The sequence below is a fragment of the Cervus canadensis genome, chromosome 13 (assembly GCF_019320065.1).
Source record: "Cervus canadensis isolate Bull #8, Minnesota chromosome 13, ASM1932006v1, whole genome shotgun sequence".
Classification (NCBI taxonomy): Eukaryota; Metazoa; Chordata; class Mammalia; order Artiodactyla; family Cervidae; genus Cervus; species Cervus canadensis.
In genome coordinates, this window is record NC_057398.1 from 11,951,923 (window position 1) to 11,967,901 (window position 15,979).

At 38.1% G+C, this 15,979-nt stretch overlaps 1 protein-coding gene across 5 annotated transcripts in view; it reads left to right on the forward strand.

The window, feature by feature from the left end:
- Positions 1-15,979, forward strand: part of KCNK2 (potassium two pore domain channel subfamily K member 2) — a 206,417-nt gene that overhangs the window by 143,922 nt on the left and 46,516 nt on the right. For all 5 annotated transcript variants that reach the window (XM_043485940.1, XM_043485937.1, XM_043485938.1 and 2 more), the window contains exons 4-5: positions 6,086-6,246; positions 8,302-8,488. In XM_043485940.1, the coding sequence (XP_043341875.1) occupies positions 6,086-6,246; positions 8,302-8,488 (348 nt within the window). The remainder of the gene's footprint in view (positions 1-6,085; positions 6,247-8,301; positions 8,489-15,979) is intronic.

The following is a 15,979-nucleotide window of genomic DNA, read 5'->3' on the forward strand; positions in this document are numbered from 1 at the left end:
AAAGTACTAGTCAGAAGTCAACACAATGAAGAGAAACCTCAGCTAACAACTTAGGCACAGAGGAGATTTTGAAGGAATAACGAAAGTCAGGAGAAGGATTCCTTTGTGAACATCTTTCCACAACCCCACCATTTCATGAGAGCCACAGCAAACCAGCTGTTTGAAGGCACTTTAGGTCTAAGCTCTGAGAGTGAGTCAAGTACTCTTGAAATCGCCAACATTTGAAAAATGGAAACTGCCTGAATAGAAAGAAGAGAGGGCTGCAGTGAGGGGCAGAGAGTAGAAAGGGAGTTTCAGGAAGAATATATATTTAAAAAATTTTATTTTTTAGAATTGAGCCTTGTTTTCGTTGTTGTTCTTATTTAAATTTTATCTTAGTTATTATTTGGTCGTACTGTGAGTCAGCATGCAGGATCTTAGTCCTCTAGCTAAGGATCAAACCTAAGGATCAAAACTAGACCACCAGGGAATCCCAGAATCTATTTACTTTAGATGTCCAAAGGAAAAGCACTAGGGCTACATTGAGGACCAAGAAATGGTCCCTCACAGAACTTCTCCTTATGGAACTGACGGTTACAATCTAGTGAGATGATTCTTAGGATAAAGGGAATGTGTATACAGGAGGGGGACCATGCCCAACCTTGGGGTTGTATAGTGAGGGCTCAAGAAAGGCTTCTTGGAGAAATTAATTTCTAACCTAAGTAATGATGGAATCTTAAGGATCAACCAGGTGAAGAGTTGTGGGGGGGGCGAAGGTTTGCATTTGAGGCAAAGGAAGAAACAATCAGAGGGGATCAATAGGGAGGTAGTTTAGTTTGGTTGATTTATTTGTATCTTTCATCTGCATGGTACTTATTTTTATATAAGGTGAATTTTTCTTTAAAATAGTAATCAATTTTCCCAGCCTTTTTAATTGTATAATTATTCAACTTTGAATTTATGATGCTTTTAAAATGTGCTATGTCTAACCTTATTCTAGTCTTTTCTGTTCTTTTCTGTTTTGTTGCATTTCACTCTACACTAGCCCAAACTGTTCTCTAAAGCTCTTCCGTATGTCTTGATGAGATTACTTTTAGGTATTTCATAATTCCCTTATATTAAAAATAAGGTATTTTTCCATTTCAATTAGCGAATTTGAGATTGTGCTAAAGTAGTATAATGCTGTTGGTTTCTGCATATTTATCACATATTCAGCTATTTTCCTGAGCTTTTTTCCTATTTGATAATTTTTAATATTCTCCTGTATTTGCTAGATATTTAATTCCACCTACAACTAATATATTTGTCTTTTTTATAATAATCATTCCTTTCATATGTTTACTGCCATTATGTCTGCTAGAACTTTCAGAATAATAAAAAAAAGTAAATTGTCAAATGGATATTTCCCCCCCTGACTGTAAGGGGATTCCTTTTATTGTCCTTTAATACTAAGTATGATGTTGAATGTTTTGAGATAGACAGACACCCTTTGTCATGATCAGAATTATTTTGTTTATCACTTTTAAAGAATTACAAGAAATTATACAGATTGTTAATCAGATTGCTTTTTTAATAGCTGTATAGTAGATATCATGTAGGGCCTTCCCTGGTAGCTCAGATGGTAAAGAATCTGCCTGCAATGCGGGAGCCCTGGGTTGCATGCCTGAGTTGGGAAGATCCCCTGGAGGAGGGGATGGCAACCCACTGCAGTATTCTTGCCTGGAGAACCCCCATGGACAGAGAAGCCTGGCAGGCTATAGTCCATGGGACTGCAAAGAATCAGATATGACTGAGCGACTAAGCACAGCACAGCACAGCACATATATCATGTAGAGCAAATCTTCCTACATTTCCCCCCAAATATTCTTAGCTATTATTGGTTCTTTACTTTGTTTTATTACTTTTATAAAATTCCATCAATTTGTACTGAAAACTGTTGCAAAATATTTATTGCATCAGGGTCTTTTCCACTGAACCAGCTCTTCCCATCAGGTGGCCAAAGTATTGGAGCTTCAGCTTCAGCATCAGTCCTTCCAATGAATATTCAGGTATGATTTCCTTTAGGATGAACTGGTTGGATCTCCTTGCAGTCCAAGGGGCTCTCAAGAGTCTTCTCCAATACCACAGTTCAAAAGAATCAATTCTTTGGAGCTCAGCTTTCTTTATAGTCCAACTCTCATATCCATACATGACCACAGGAAAAACCATAGCTTTGACTGTATAGACCTGTGTCGGCAAAGTATTGTCTCTGCTGTTTAATGTGTGGTCTAGGTTGATCATAGCTTTTCTTCCAAGGAGCAAGTGTCTTTTAATTTCATGGCTGTAGTCACTATCTGCTGTGGTTTTGGAGCCCCAAAAAATAGTCTGTCACGGTTTCCATTGTTTCTCCATCGATTTGCCATGAAGTGATGGGACTGGATGCCATGATCTTCATCTTTTGAATGTTGAGTTTTAAGCCAGCTTTTTCACTCGCCTCTTTTACTTTCATCAAGAGACTGTTTAGTTCCTCTTCGCTTTCTCCCATAAGGGTGGTATCATCTGCGTATCTGAGGTTATTGATATTTCACCCTGCAATCTTGATTCCAGCTTGTGCTTCATGCAGTCTGGTTTTTTACATGATTATTTATTATTAACATATGTAAATAATAAATCAATCTCTGTACTCATGGAACTTATAAATGATAAACTCATGGAATAATAAATATATATCTATAATAAATCAATCTCTACACTCATGGAACTCATAGTCAAGTGTGGAATATGTATATAATAGATATTAAATCAATTGTTACAAATATATAATTGCAAGTGTGCAAAGTGTTTGAAAAGGGTCTTATTTATTTGTAGTATTAACAAATTCTGTCATAAAAGTGACATGTTCACTTGGAGCTATTCAGATGGGGGTGGCATATATGGGCCTCCTGTAGGTATTCCACTAACAATGGACCTACGGCAGCTTTCTGCAGAAGGCCCTTCCCTGAAAGTGATGTGAAGGCAAGATGGTAGCTGTTCTGATGATATATTTCCATAAATGTCAGCGGTTGGCCTAGAGGCATTGGTTTGGCTTCCATTCAGATCTCTAGCACAGACTGTGTACAGTCTCCTAAATTTGGCTCTTATTCTGTACTGTATTGGTCAATATAAGTAGCTGAAAAGGGAGAAGTCCTAAATTGTAGTGCTTGGCAATTTCTAAGGTGTAAATATGTCTACTGTAGTTGATTTCAGACTATCAATGTGAAGTCCACTGACTTATAGAATTCCTGAGAAATTAACCATTGATCTCTCAAGATAGGGTCAAGATACCGTGGGACCCTCTCTTCCTCCCAGGTCCTGTCCTCTGGTTTCTGCCCCACCCAACCTCCTCCACAGTCAGGCCCCTTCAATCTTCAATCTAGTCTGTTCCCTTAAGCTCTTTGGAAGCTGGATCAACTGCCAGTCCTTTAACTTTCTTGCCAAGCATATGTGATGCTATAAACTGACAGCTGCTCTCCTCAGGCAAAGCATTTTGAGTGTGAACACCTTAATTCAGGAGTTACAACAAAACTTAATATTGTTTCTTTTCCATCTTCTTCTTGCCAAAACAGTCTGTTTCACCCTGAGGCAAGGAAGATGCTGCTGACTAACCAAGGAAAGAGTCAGGAAGTCCAGACAACCACTAAAATTAATCTTTTTACAAGCTTGGCATGCTGTATTGCTTAGAGTCAATAGATACTTTTCATAAGTCCATTAATAGTATCAAGTCATTTTACTAGGATCTATTCATTGCTTAAGATGTGGTAAATGCGTGGAGTGAAGACTACTCTTCTTTTATGGGAAAGAGGAAAGAAAACACGAGGAACATCCCCTGAACAACCATGTGATCCTCTCACTCGGGCAAATGTCTGGGGCATTGTTGGCACATCCTTTATGTCAGAAGACTGCTCGGTGGCTGTGTGTGTGTGTGTGTGTGTGTGTGTGTGTGTGTGTGTGCACTGGGTGACTGTGTGAGGGCTTCCACCTCCAAGGCACGGGTTCAGCAGGAGAGCTCAGCATAATGTTACCGAGAGAAGGTTCATGTTTGGAAGATGAAGCAGGAAGAGACTCCCAGAAGAGTCATGTCAGACTCCACCAACCCTCCTCCTTTCATTCTCCCGTCTGCTAACTTTGGAGATAATAAAGATGAAGTATAGAGATGCCACAAGGAACTGGTCTCTGTCTTTTGATCAATGAAAGGTAGATCGACTCTCTTTACATCTAGAATTCTTTGGATTGGGGGCCATCTCATTCGTGACATAAGCAGGATTTCTGAGGAAATCCTTTGTCCCCTTTTCTGAAGATGTCCTGGTTACTTCTGGCCGAATATGTCAGGGATGGATGAAAAATTGGGAGTCTTGTTTCTGATGTCCTTTTAACCCATGTGGGGCAGATCAAATTGAGCCCTCTGATGCTTAGGCTTTTTATTTTTCAAACAGTAGAGCCTATTTTTAGTGATGCCCCAGTCAGTATTTGTTTTTAATTGTATCTTTTCTTTTTGATCCTTGATCCTTGCTGGTGGTAGGTTACTTCTCATGGATGTAACTCTGAAGATATTTATCCTCTTCTGCAGAAAGAGAAAATGGGATGGTATGGGATAACTCAGATGCTTGCCCTACTTCAGGTCACACGGTTGTTCATCTGGAGAGACAATTAAAAAAAGTGTTAGGTCTTAGCAGGACTCTCTGGAATAATCAGAGAATCCAGGTCAAAACAATCCACCCTCCTGATTTAGCAGGTCTCTTTTGTTATTGGTATTCTGCTTATTGATAATAGAATAGAAGACAGGATTGAGATGGTTGAGTTCCATCTTTGATGGTGTAAAGAAATGCTACACTCTTCCAAACAGTCCAGGTTAAACATTCTACCTAACTTTTGCGATGGCCTTTTCCTTCTTCAAATTACCTTGATAAAAGACTTCTGGGCCTTTTTCACACACGCCCTGGATGGACATTTGTATATATTGCCTTGATGCTCAGCATTCCAAAGCATTAGTAGACAAGAGCAGATGCAAGGTAAATGCATAGGAAGGTAAATGAGTTAAATGAGTAGACAGCTTACATCATATTCCCCAAACGTCAGTGGGTCTGAGAAGTAGTAAGGCAGCTCTTGAACTGGAGGCTAAAAAAAAAAAAAAAAATTGTTGACTAAAAAAAACGCACAACATAAGAGTTGCAAGTTAACTTTTATTTGGGGGCAAAATGAGGATGATAGCCACGGAGCCTTTCAGACAGCTCTGAGAAGCTGCTCCAAAGAGGTAGGGGGGAAGGTCAGTGTATATGTGATTTTGGTGAAGGGGGAGTGTATGGAATTAAGAACATTATTTATTTTTTTGCAGAAAGTTTCTGCTAGTCACAAGGAGTAGTCATCACCATGAAAGATTTAAGGATTTTAGTGCTTTTCTAGACATGAAAAGATACAAAAATTTGGTTCATAAAATTGGCTCCTGGAAATGTCTAACTATATGCAGACCTGTTCTGCCAGATTTCCTCAGAGCACAGAGCACTTCATTTCTGCTCTCTACTCTGAACTTCTTGCAGGGGATTTTGAAAATCAGCAGTAACAGCTGCACATGATTTAATCCTTGTAAATGTAGATGGCAAATGCCAATTTGTAATTCACGGGTTTGATAATTTTAAGTTTTCATTTACTGCTTTTTGGTAGGTACTTGAATGAAAAAAAAATTTTAAGTTGTTATTAAATGTTTAATAATTTAAGCATATTTGAATACTCTTAAGGCAATACACACTTAATAAATGGCAACAAAAGCTTTGTAGTCAACTGCATTAGCAGCATAGGGAGGTAGAAGTAAATTGAATGAAAACATTGACTTTATTGTGTGTGTTACTCCCTCAGTTTTCATCGTCTAGTTTTATTGGAACATTAGCTATACTTTGGAGATTGTTGGAGTGCTTGTTTTTAAGAAGATTTTACATTAAAAGCTTATGTGGTATAAAGGGATTCTTAATTAGTTGAAATCTAGGATTGATATCTTACAATATTTGGAAATTTCTGAATCAAGTTTGAGGTCATATGTTTTAAACTATTACTCATTTCTAAACAACTGAATTCTTATTCTTCTTTGTATTTTTAGGATTTGGAAACATCTCACCACGCACAGAAGGGGGGAAAATATTCTGTATCATCTATGCCTTACTGGGAATTCCCCTCTTTGGCTTTCTGTTGGCTGGAGTTGGAGATCAACTAGGGACCATATTTGGAAAAGGAATCGCAAAAGTGGAAGATACATTTATTGTGAGTATGATAGCCATTTAACTGCATATGTTAATTGTCTCATTTTTCAAAAATATTATAACTTTTCTGTTCACCTCACATATAGTTAGATGTAAGTTATTGGGTTTTCTATAACAATTTACATGAACTTCTTTTTGCAAACAATTCACTGTATAGTTGTTTTTATACTTCTCTGAATGAATATATTAATGAATGAGAAAAAGCAAAATATACAGAAGTAGAAATCTGACAGTCCTGGGCTCAAATTCCAGATGTATTGTATCCTAGCTATATTCACTTAAGCTAGTTATTTTACCCTTAAATCTCCATTTTGCCATTTATATGAATAATAGTACTAATGATGAGGCATTACTCTGAGATTTAGAGATATTCTAAGTGAAATCTTAACATAGCTAGTAAACCTTAACCCTTTGCTGAAGGATTGAATAATATATAGCTAACATGATAAAGGGGATTTTATAACTTATTTTAATAATGTTGCAGATAGAAATTTAACTAAGGTATGTAATTTAGTAGGACCAAAAATAATATAATGAAGATGTTCATGGGCATATGATATTCAGTAGGAAAAATAAATGAAAATGCTCTTAGAATTTTAAGTAAAAAATAGTAATAATACCATGGTGACAAGCTTTTATTCTTGAAAGTTATGAATGAAGAAAATAATTCTGTTAGAGTGAGATTATAGATGATTTGTTACTTCTGTCACTAATATTATGTTTTATTTTTTATTTGATAATGTTTTATCTTTTCACAAAAAGTTCAAGTATTTAACTATTGATGAAATAAGACCACTGAGTGTTAGATTTTCAATTGAAATTATAATTTTCATTTTAACATTAGATATATTTCGTATGGGGACTTCCCTGGTGGCTCAGCACTTTAAAGATAGTGCCTGCAATGTAGGAACCACAGGGGATATGGGTTCGATCCCTGGTTTGGGAAGATCCCCTGCAGGAGGGCAAGTAACCCACTCTAGTATTCTTGCCTGGAGAATGCCAGGGACAGAGCAGCCTGGCGGGCTATAGTCCATAGGGTTGCAAAGAGTCAGACACGACTAAAGCGACCTAGCAGGCATGCATGCATGCACACATATTTCATATTAAATTCAGAGGTGAAACAGTGTGGGTTCTCTGAGGGCAGCTCTAGCTTAGAGGTGTTGAAGACTTACCGTTGTCTACATATCGTGTCTTGTATATTTAGTTGTATAGCTTAAGGTCGTAGAATAGTGAAATGGCTTGTCTAGTTCACATGGGAATCAACTGTGGACTTTAAGTCTGCTAGTATTTTGCTTTAGTCAATTGAACAATGATAGGAAAATGTGGTAGGAGAGGGGAAAAGTTTCCATGAAGTTAATGATTTTATCAATTATCAACAGTGGATATTTATGCTTCAGTTTTCTCAGTTTTCATAGATTTCTAGGTTGTCTTTGGCCCGAAATCAGTTGTTTGCTTGTAGAATAGAAACATTTCAAAAGTAGTTCAGGTAAACAAAGAATGATGTAAATCTGAAATTTTGTTCTCTGAGCAAATGTTATGTACTTTAGAAAGTATTTTACCTGTTGGAAAGCTATATAAAAGTAAAGTAGCATCATTATTAGCATTGGTTGTTTTCAGTTATTCATATTATGCCTAATATATTTAAGTAAAAGCAATTGAAAGTTAATTATTAAAGAATAAAATGCCATTCTCATTTGCTAATTTGCTGATAACAGTGTGTATAGGTTATATGCATAAAATAGCTAACTGATGAGAACCTACTGTATCGCTCTGGGAGCTCTCCTCAGAGCTCTATGGTGACCTAAATGGGAAGGAAATCTAAAAAAGAAGTGATGTGTGTGTGTGTGTGTGTGTGTGTGTGTGTGTATAGCTGATTCACTTTGTTCTACAGTAGAAATGAACATAACGTTGTAACGCAACTATACTCCAATAAAAAATAATTTAAACAGTATATATAGGTTAACTTTGCAGGTACATCAATAATCGATATCAATCAGTTTCTCTCTCTTAGCATCTCTCTCCCCCCGCCCCCTCTCTCTCCCTCTCTCATCCCTAGAAGTGGAACGTTAGTCAAACCAAGATACGAATCATCTCAACAATCATCTTTATTCTGTTTGGCTGCGTGCTCTTCGTCGCTCTGCCTGCAATCATATTCAAGCACATAGAAGGCTGGAGTGCCCTGGATGCCATTTATTTTGTGGTTATCACCTTAACCACCATTGGCTTTGGTGACTACGTCGCAGGTAAGTTTTTGGAGATACACTGCTCTCCTAACCCTTCTCCTTTAGTTAAACTTTTTCTCTTGGGTTTGCAGACAACACAGTGACTCTCTTCATTTCCCAGGGCTGTCGTAAGAAAGTACCACAAACTGGGTGCCTTTAAACAAAAGAAATTCATTCTGTTATAGAAGTTCAAAATCAGCGTGCCAGTAGGGGCAGGGTCCCTCTGAGACTGGTAGAATCCTCCCTTGCTTCTCCCAGCTTCTGGAGGCGGAGAGCATCAGTCCCTGCTGGTCCTCGGGTGGTAGCTGCATCACTTCATCTCTGCTTTCATCATCGTATCATGTTCTCCCTGTGTCCCAGTTGCTGTGACTGAATTTCCCTCTTCTTATAAAGACACATCGGATTAAAAGCCCAGTCTACTCCAGTATGAATTCATCATAACTAATTGTATCTGCCAAGGGCCTTATTTCCAAATAAACTCATGTTTCAAAGTGCCAGGGTCGGGACTTCAGCATGTATTTTTGGAAAACACAGTTTCATCCATAACAGTGACAGAGCCAAAAAAATTAAAAAAAGAGATCATTCCATGACAGTGAAGGTCAGCAAAAGGGTACCGTTGAATATTTATTTTTCATTCTATAAAAGAAATTTAAATTACTGTCTGTTCAGAGTGTTATAGTACCACTCTAATTTCAGAAACCACTTATCTGCCTCTTATTTTTTTAGTGGTACAAGAATTCAAGTTTAAATTATCTTTGCTCTTTTTACTAGGCCTTTCCATATCTTAGTTTTTCCTCCCAGTTTTCTTGAGAAATAACTGACATACATCACTGGGTATGTTCAAGGAGTAACAGCAGGATGGTTTGATTTACATAGATCATGCAATGACGTGATCACCACAGTCTGTTCAGCTAACATCCATCCTTCTAATGCAGTCTGCCTTGGTGTCTGGGGTCCCAGGGTGCTTCAGCCCCACTCCCATGTCCTAGGATTCTCTCAGTGGTGTCTTGTCCTTGAAGAGTTGCTAGTTTTTCTTCTTGTGAGCAGGGAGCGAAGCCAGGAACAAGCTAGTTACCATCCTGGTAATGGCACTCTCATATTTTAGTTTTAGAAACACCTCAAACTTTGGAAGATGTGCTGAGCTACTTAAAACCTTCTTTTCTCTAAGATATTTATCTCCTGTAATTTTCAGTTCTAACATCAGTGTTTTTAATCTTTTTAGCAATTTATCCATATTTTAAAAATTCATGATTTTAAGACATGTTTCCTTTTTCTATGTATGTTATTTCTGTTGCTGTTTGCTTTATTGTTTTATCTCTTAGATCTTATATCATTTCGTTTCTCTTTTCCTATTATATTTTCTCATTATTGTTACTGTTCAGGGCCTGCTCCAGTGGCTCAGTGGTGAAGAATCTACCTGCCAGTGGAGGAGACTTGGGAGACGTGGGTTTGATCCCTGGGTTGGGAAGATCCCCTGGAGGAGGAAATGGCAACCCACTCCACTATCCTTGCCTGGAGAATACCATGGACAGAGGAGCCTGGCAGGCTATGGTCCATGGAGTCACAAAGAGTCAGACATGACTAGCACACACACACACATTATTGTTCTAACTCTAGTGTTAAATAAATTATAGTAATAGTGGTAAAAGTAATGTAGTAATTCTCTGTCATGCATCATTTTGACCAGCTCCTAAAAAATCTAAATTTTTCTTTAAAAAAATAAGTTTGAAGTGTTAGAAAAACATGCTCATAATCATTATAGTAGGAATGTGCTAGTAAACGTCCCAGAATAGACTAAGTAGCCTAATTTAATTTTAGGAGGGTTTTATACTTTTGAGTTGTTTACTCTTCTTTTTTGACTCAAACTTCTTACTTAAATATTATCTGAAAAGAAAATATGTTGTGTAGCTTTATAAAAATTTCAGAGAAGGCATCTGTTTTTATTATTTGTTAATTACAGTTTAACTTGGCAAAACCCTTCTTTCTGGGGAATGTATAATATCTTTGAAGACAGGGATGTTTCTACAAGCAAAGATTTGCTTTTGGTCAAAAACAGTACATTCACATCTCTGTACTGGATGGGAAAGGATGGAGATCTTTTTGTATTCTGATTAGCAAAATGCAGAGAGAAGAATCTCAGACATTTGTAGGTCTATGTTGGACAACAAGCTTTTGTCCTAAAATAACCATTTTTCTACCTTTCATTAATGTCACAGATATAGTTTGCTTAAGTAGAAGTGGAAAGAGCTTTAATGTAGCAGAAAGTGAGACATAGGGATGTCATGCAGAGTGAAGTGAGTCAGAAAGAGCAAAACAAATATCGTATATTAAAGCATATATGTGGAATATAGAAAAATGGTGGAGATGAACCTATTTGCAAGGCAAGAAAAGAGATGCGAACATAGGGAATGGGTGTGTGGACACAGGGTAGTGTGGGATGAATTGGGAGATTGGAATTGACATATGTGCAGTGCCATGTGCAAAGTAGATAGCTCGTGGGAAGCTGCTAGATAGCAAGGGGGCTCAGCTCTGTGCTCTCTGCTGACCTAGATGGGTGGGATGGGATGGGATGGGGAGGGGGTAGGAGGGAGATCCAAGAGGGAGGGGAGATGTGTGTGTGTGTGTGTATGTATATAGCCGGTTCACTTCATCGTATAACATAAACTAATACAACATTGTAAAGCAACTGTACCCCAATTTAAAAATAACATTATACTTGTGCTGTGTTAATCTGAGGCTATTGTGCGTGTGTGCTGTCATTTCAGTTGTGTCCAGCTCTTTGAGATCCAATAGCCTATAGCCTGCCAGGCTCCTCTGTCCATGGGGTTCTCCAGGCAAGAATACTGGAGAGGGTTGCCATGCCCTCCTGCAGGGCATCTTCTTCACCCAGGGATCAAACCCGCATCTCTTGCGTCTCCTGTTTTGGCAGGCAGATTCTTTACCACTAGTGCAACCTGGGAAGCCCAGCCTATTGTACCTTTTTGTAAATATAATTAGCAATTATTTTAATTATAATTAAATTATGTGTAATATAATTAACCAGAGGTCTTATAGTAACTGTGGAATATATAGGTATTAGGTGACAAGTCTTCCATTTTCAAGCCAACAGCCTTGTATTGCACATGTTATTATATCCTATTTAATTTTTAGTGTTTTATGGTAATGCATAGTTATGTTTATTAATGTATTTATTTTTCAGCTTTATTGAGGTGCAATTGACAGATAAAATTGTAAGATATTTAAAGTGCATATCGTGGTGTTTTCATATACATATATTATACATTGTGAAAGAATCCAATTGATTAATACATTCCTCACCTCACTCTAGGCTTCCCCAGTGGGTCAGCAGAATCTGCCTCAGGCAGTAAAGAATCTGCCTTAAGGTAGGAGACACAGGAGATGCAGGTTCGATCCCTGGGTCATGAAGATCCCCTGGAGAAGGAAATGGCAACCCACTCCAGTATCCTTGCCTGGAGAATCCCATGGATAGAGGAGGCTGGTGAGCCATAGTGCTAAGGATTGCAAAGAGTCCATCACAACTAAGCAACTAAGCATGCACATCTCATTTATTTATTTGTTTGTTTAGTGGGAACTTTTAAGTTCTTTCATCTTAGCAAATTTCAATGATATAATATGGTGCACATGTTATTTTTTTTTCCTTTTTTTTTAAAATTTTTATTTATTTATTTATTTATTTTGTCATATATTGATATGAATCAGCCATAGATTTACACTTATTCCCCATCCCGATCCCCCCTCCCACCTCCCTCTCCACCCGATTCCTCTGGGTCTTCCCAGTGCACCAGGCCCGAGCACTTGTCTCATGCATCCCACCTGGGCTGGTGATCTGTTTCACCATAAATAGTATACATGCTGTTCTTTTGAAATATCCCACCCTCACATTCTCCCACAGAGTTCAAAAGTCTGTCTGTATTTCTGTGTCTCTTTTTCCATTTTGCATATAGGGTTATCGTTACCATCTTTCTAAATTCCATATATATGTGTTAGTATGCTGTAATGTTCTTTATCTTTCTGGCTTACTTCACTCTGTATAAGGGGCTCCAGTTTCATCCATCTCATTAGGACTGATTCAAATGAATTCTTTTTAACGGCTGAGTAATATTCCATGGTGTATATGTACCCACAGCTTCCTTATCCATTCATCTGCTGATGGGCATCTAGGTTGCTTCCATGTCCTGGCTATTATAAACAGTGCTGCGATGAACATTGGGGTGCACGTGTCTCTTTCAGATCTGGTTTCCTCAGTGTGTATGCCCAGAAGTGGTATTGCTGGGTCATATGGCAGTTCTAGTTCCAGTTTTTTAAGAAATCTCCACACTGTTTTCCATAGTGGCTGTACTAGTTTGCATTCCCACCAACAGTGTAAGAGGGTTCCCTTTTCTCCATACCCTCTCCAGCATTTATTGCTTGTTTTTTTAAATATGTTATTTTAAATATGTGTCAGTCCAGTGTGAATGTCATAGTCTGAGACTCTCTAAAAAAAACAAAACTTATAAATAAAAATGTGGGTGGAATCCTAAAATAGTGTTATATTTGTGACCAAAGTATAAACCAGCTTAGAAGAAAACGAACAAATATTTTTACTTTATGGTTTTGTAGAAGATGAAAAAAGTTAGTTTTTAATTTCCCTTAGGAGACCAACACTCTGAAACTGGCTGGATTGTGTTAGTCTATTAGTAGCTGCTCTCAGCTGTCTGAAAACATCTTGTATATTAGTGGGAACCCTGAATACAGAATCATGGCCACAGTGTTGGAGGGGAACAGGGGAACAGAATATTTGCATGGCATTAAAGCTGCAGTCCATGGGGTTGCTGAGAGTCAGGCACGACTGAACGACTTCACTTCGCTTTTCACTTTCATGCATTGGAGAAGGTAATGGCAATCCACTCCAGTGTTCCTGCCTGGAGAATCCCAGGGACGGGGGAGCCGGTGGGCTGCCGACTATGGGGTCGCACAGAGTCGAACACGACTGAAGCGACTTAGCAGCAGCAGCAGCAGATATAGTTTAATAAACATTGTTATTATTACTAAGGTTTTATTTTATTATACTGCTTTGAACCCATTATTTTAATATAGTGAAAAATGGTAGAAATACACTTTGCAAACAACTTGCAAAGGAATTTAATGTGTTTAAAGTGACAAACGCTGAGAAAATTAGAGAAGCAGAGTGGACACTACTTTTGTTGACTGATCTCTGTCTCCTTAATTTACGTATTCTGTACCTATTTTGGTCTTTGTGAAACTGTAGAACCCTATTCCTAGTCCTGTAGTCTTTACATCCTAGATCTCTGTGCCCAGGGAGCATTTTTGGATTGAAATGGTGGACAAGGGGAAAGATGTGGCAAAAGCTGCCTAGGAAATGTGTGCCCTTTGTGAGAGTCTTTGGAAAAAAAAATAATTGTGAGTTTTTTAAAGGATCTTGGAAAATAACTGCTATAGTTAAGTAGAATGCATAAAAATAGTCTTTCCTTCTGGGTACCTTGTGACAAGTAAAATTAGCCTCTAAGTTAAAGTGATGACCCCATCTGGGAAACATCAGTTGTTTACTTTTTAGGGCCTTCCCTCTTGCTATTAGATGTCTCTACAGATAGGATTCTCACTTAATTTTTTTATGTTTGCCAGGAAAAAGCAAGCAGCATTGCTCAAACTTGAACCTTCTCATCTTTCTATTAGACTGTAAATCTCCAAAGAAAACAGAGATGTACTTCTCTTAATAGACACCCGCTGTCTGATGCCTTTCTCAAGTCTGCAGATGCTACTCCAAATGGGATTAGAATTCAATTATATTTTTGTATTGAACTTCTTTGAAGACAAATTTAAAAAACATACACTTCAAACCATGGTGTTATTAAAGCAAAAGGAGTAAATTTTGGAATGTGATATCTAAATGTTTAGGATACAGGTTGTAACATTGCTATAAGTATTAGGAGCATCTCAAAAGCAACAAGAGATGATGTGATGTGGTAGTTCAGACAACTCTGAGGCAGAGTGCTCATCCTCAGGGAGTGAGCACAAAAATCCATGCAGCTAGACCTTTTGCCATGGGAAGAAAACAGGTCAACCCCTGTTGCTATGTATTTTTATATGTCATTTTTTACTTTTTATTTTATTTTTTATTTTTTGGCTTTAGATCTATTATGTTGCTATGGTCCTATCATTCTTTTTTTGTTTGTTTGTTTTTTAATTTGTAGTATAGCTACCTTTGATTTCCCTGGTTGCTCAGATGGTAAAAAAAAAAATCTGCCTGCAGTGCAGGAGACTGGGTTTGATCCCTGGGTCAGGAAGATGCCCCGATGAAGGGAATGGCTACCCATGTCAGTATCCTTGCCTGGAGGATTGCATGGACAGAGGAGCCTGGCAGGCTACAGTTTATGGGGTGGCAAAGAGTTGGACACGACTAAGCGACTGATGCTCTACAAAGATATAGCCACTTTACAGTGTGTGGTGGTTTCTGCCGTACAGCGGAGTGAATCAGCCACACATATACATGTATCCCCGCTTCCGTGGATTTCCTTCCCAATTAGGACACCACAGTGCGTAGTAGAATTCCCCGTACTATGCAGTCGGTTCTCATTAGTTGCCTGTTTTATATGAGTGTGTATATGTCAATCCCAATTTCCCAGCTCACCCCACCCCCTCGTCTCCCCACTTTGTATCCATGTATTTGTTCTCTACATCAGTGTTTCTATTTCTTCTTTGCTAATAAGATCATCTGCACCATTTTCCCAGATTCTACATAATTTCATATTAACATCCACGTCTTTCTGCATCTCTGCAAATGGCACAAGTTCTTTCCTTTTTATGGCTGCTTACTTTTCATTTTTGTGTATCATAATGTTCATGATATAATCTGTTACAGCATAATTATTTCTAATTCATAAATAAATGTAAATTTACATTTGCACCCACTGATCCTTTTCACTGTTGACTATACTGTATCAGAGGCATTTAGCAACTACTAGTAAAGACTAGTATATTTCAGAGTTCAGCTTTCTCTGGGTATGTGACTGAACATAAGAATTCAACATTTAATAGTTTTTTTTTGCAGGAAGAACTCCCCCAGCAATTTTCAGTCTTACATTTATGTTTATGGAAGAGTATAATTCTTCCATACTGGCTGGTTGGTTGTCTTAGTAATTTGTGTTTACTCCTTCCTGATGGCCTATTTTGTTCTTTTACTAATGCTCAATATTCTAGAGCTAAAAAGACCTGGGAGCCACATGTCCATTGCAGCACTTTTATTATACATATGAATAAACAGACCCTCTACTGCCAACTGTAATTCACAGAGCAACTCTTCCTAAAAGATAAGAAGAGAAAGTACACTATTTAGCAAAGTATCATTTACTTGATTTTCAGTTCAGTTCAGTTGCTCAGCCGTGTCTTACTCTTTGCGACCCCATGAACCGCAGCACTCCAGGCCTCCCTGTCCATCACCAACTCCCAGAGTCCACCCAAACCCATATCCATTGAGTCAGTGATGCCATCCAG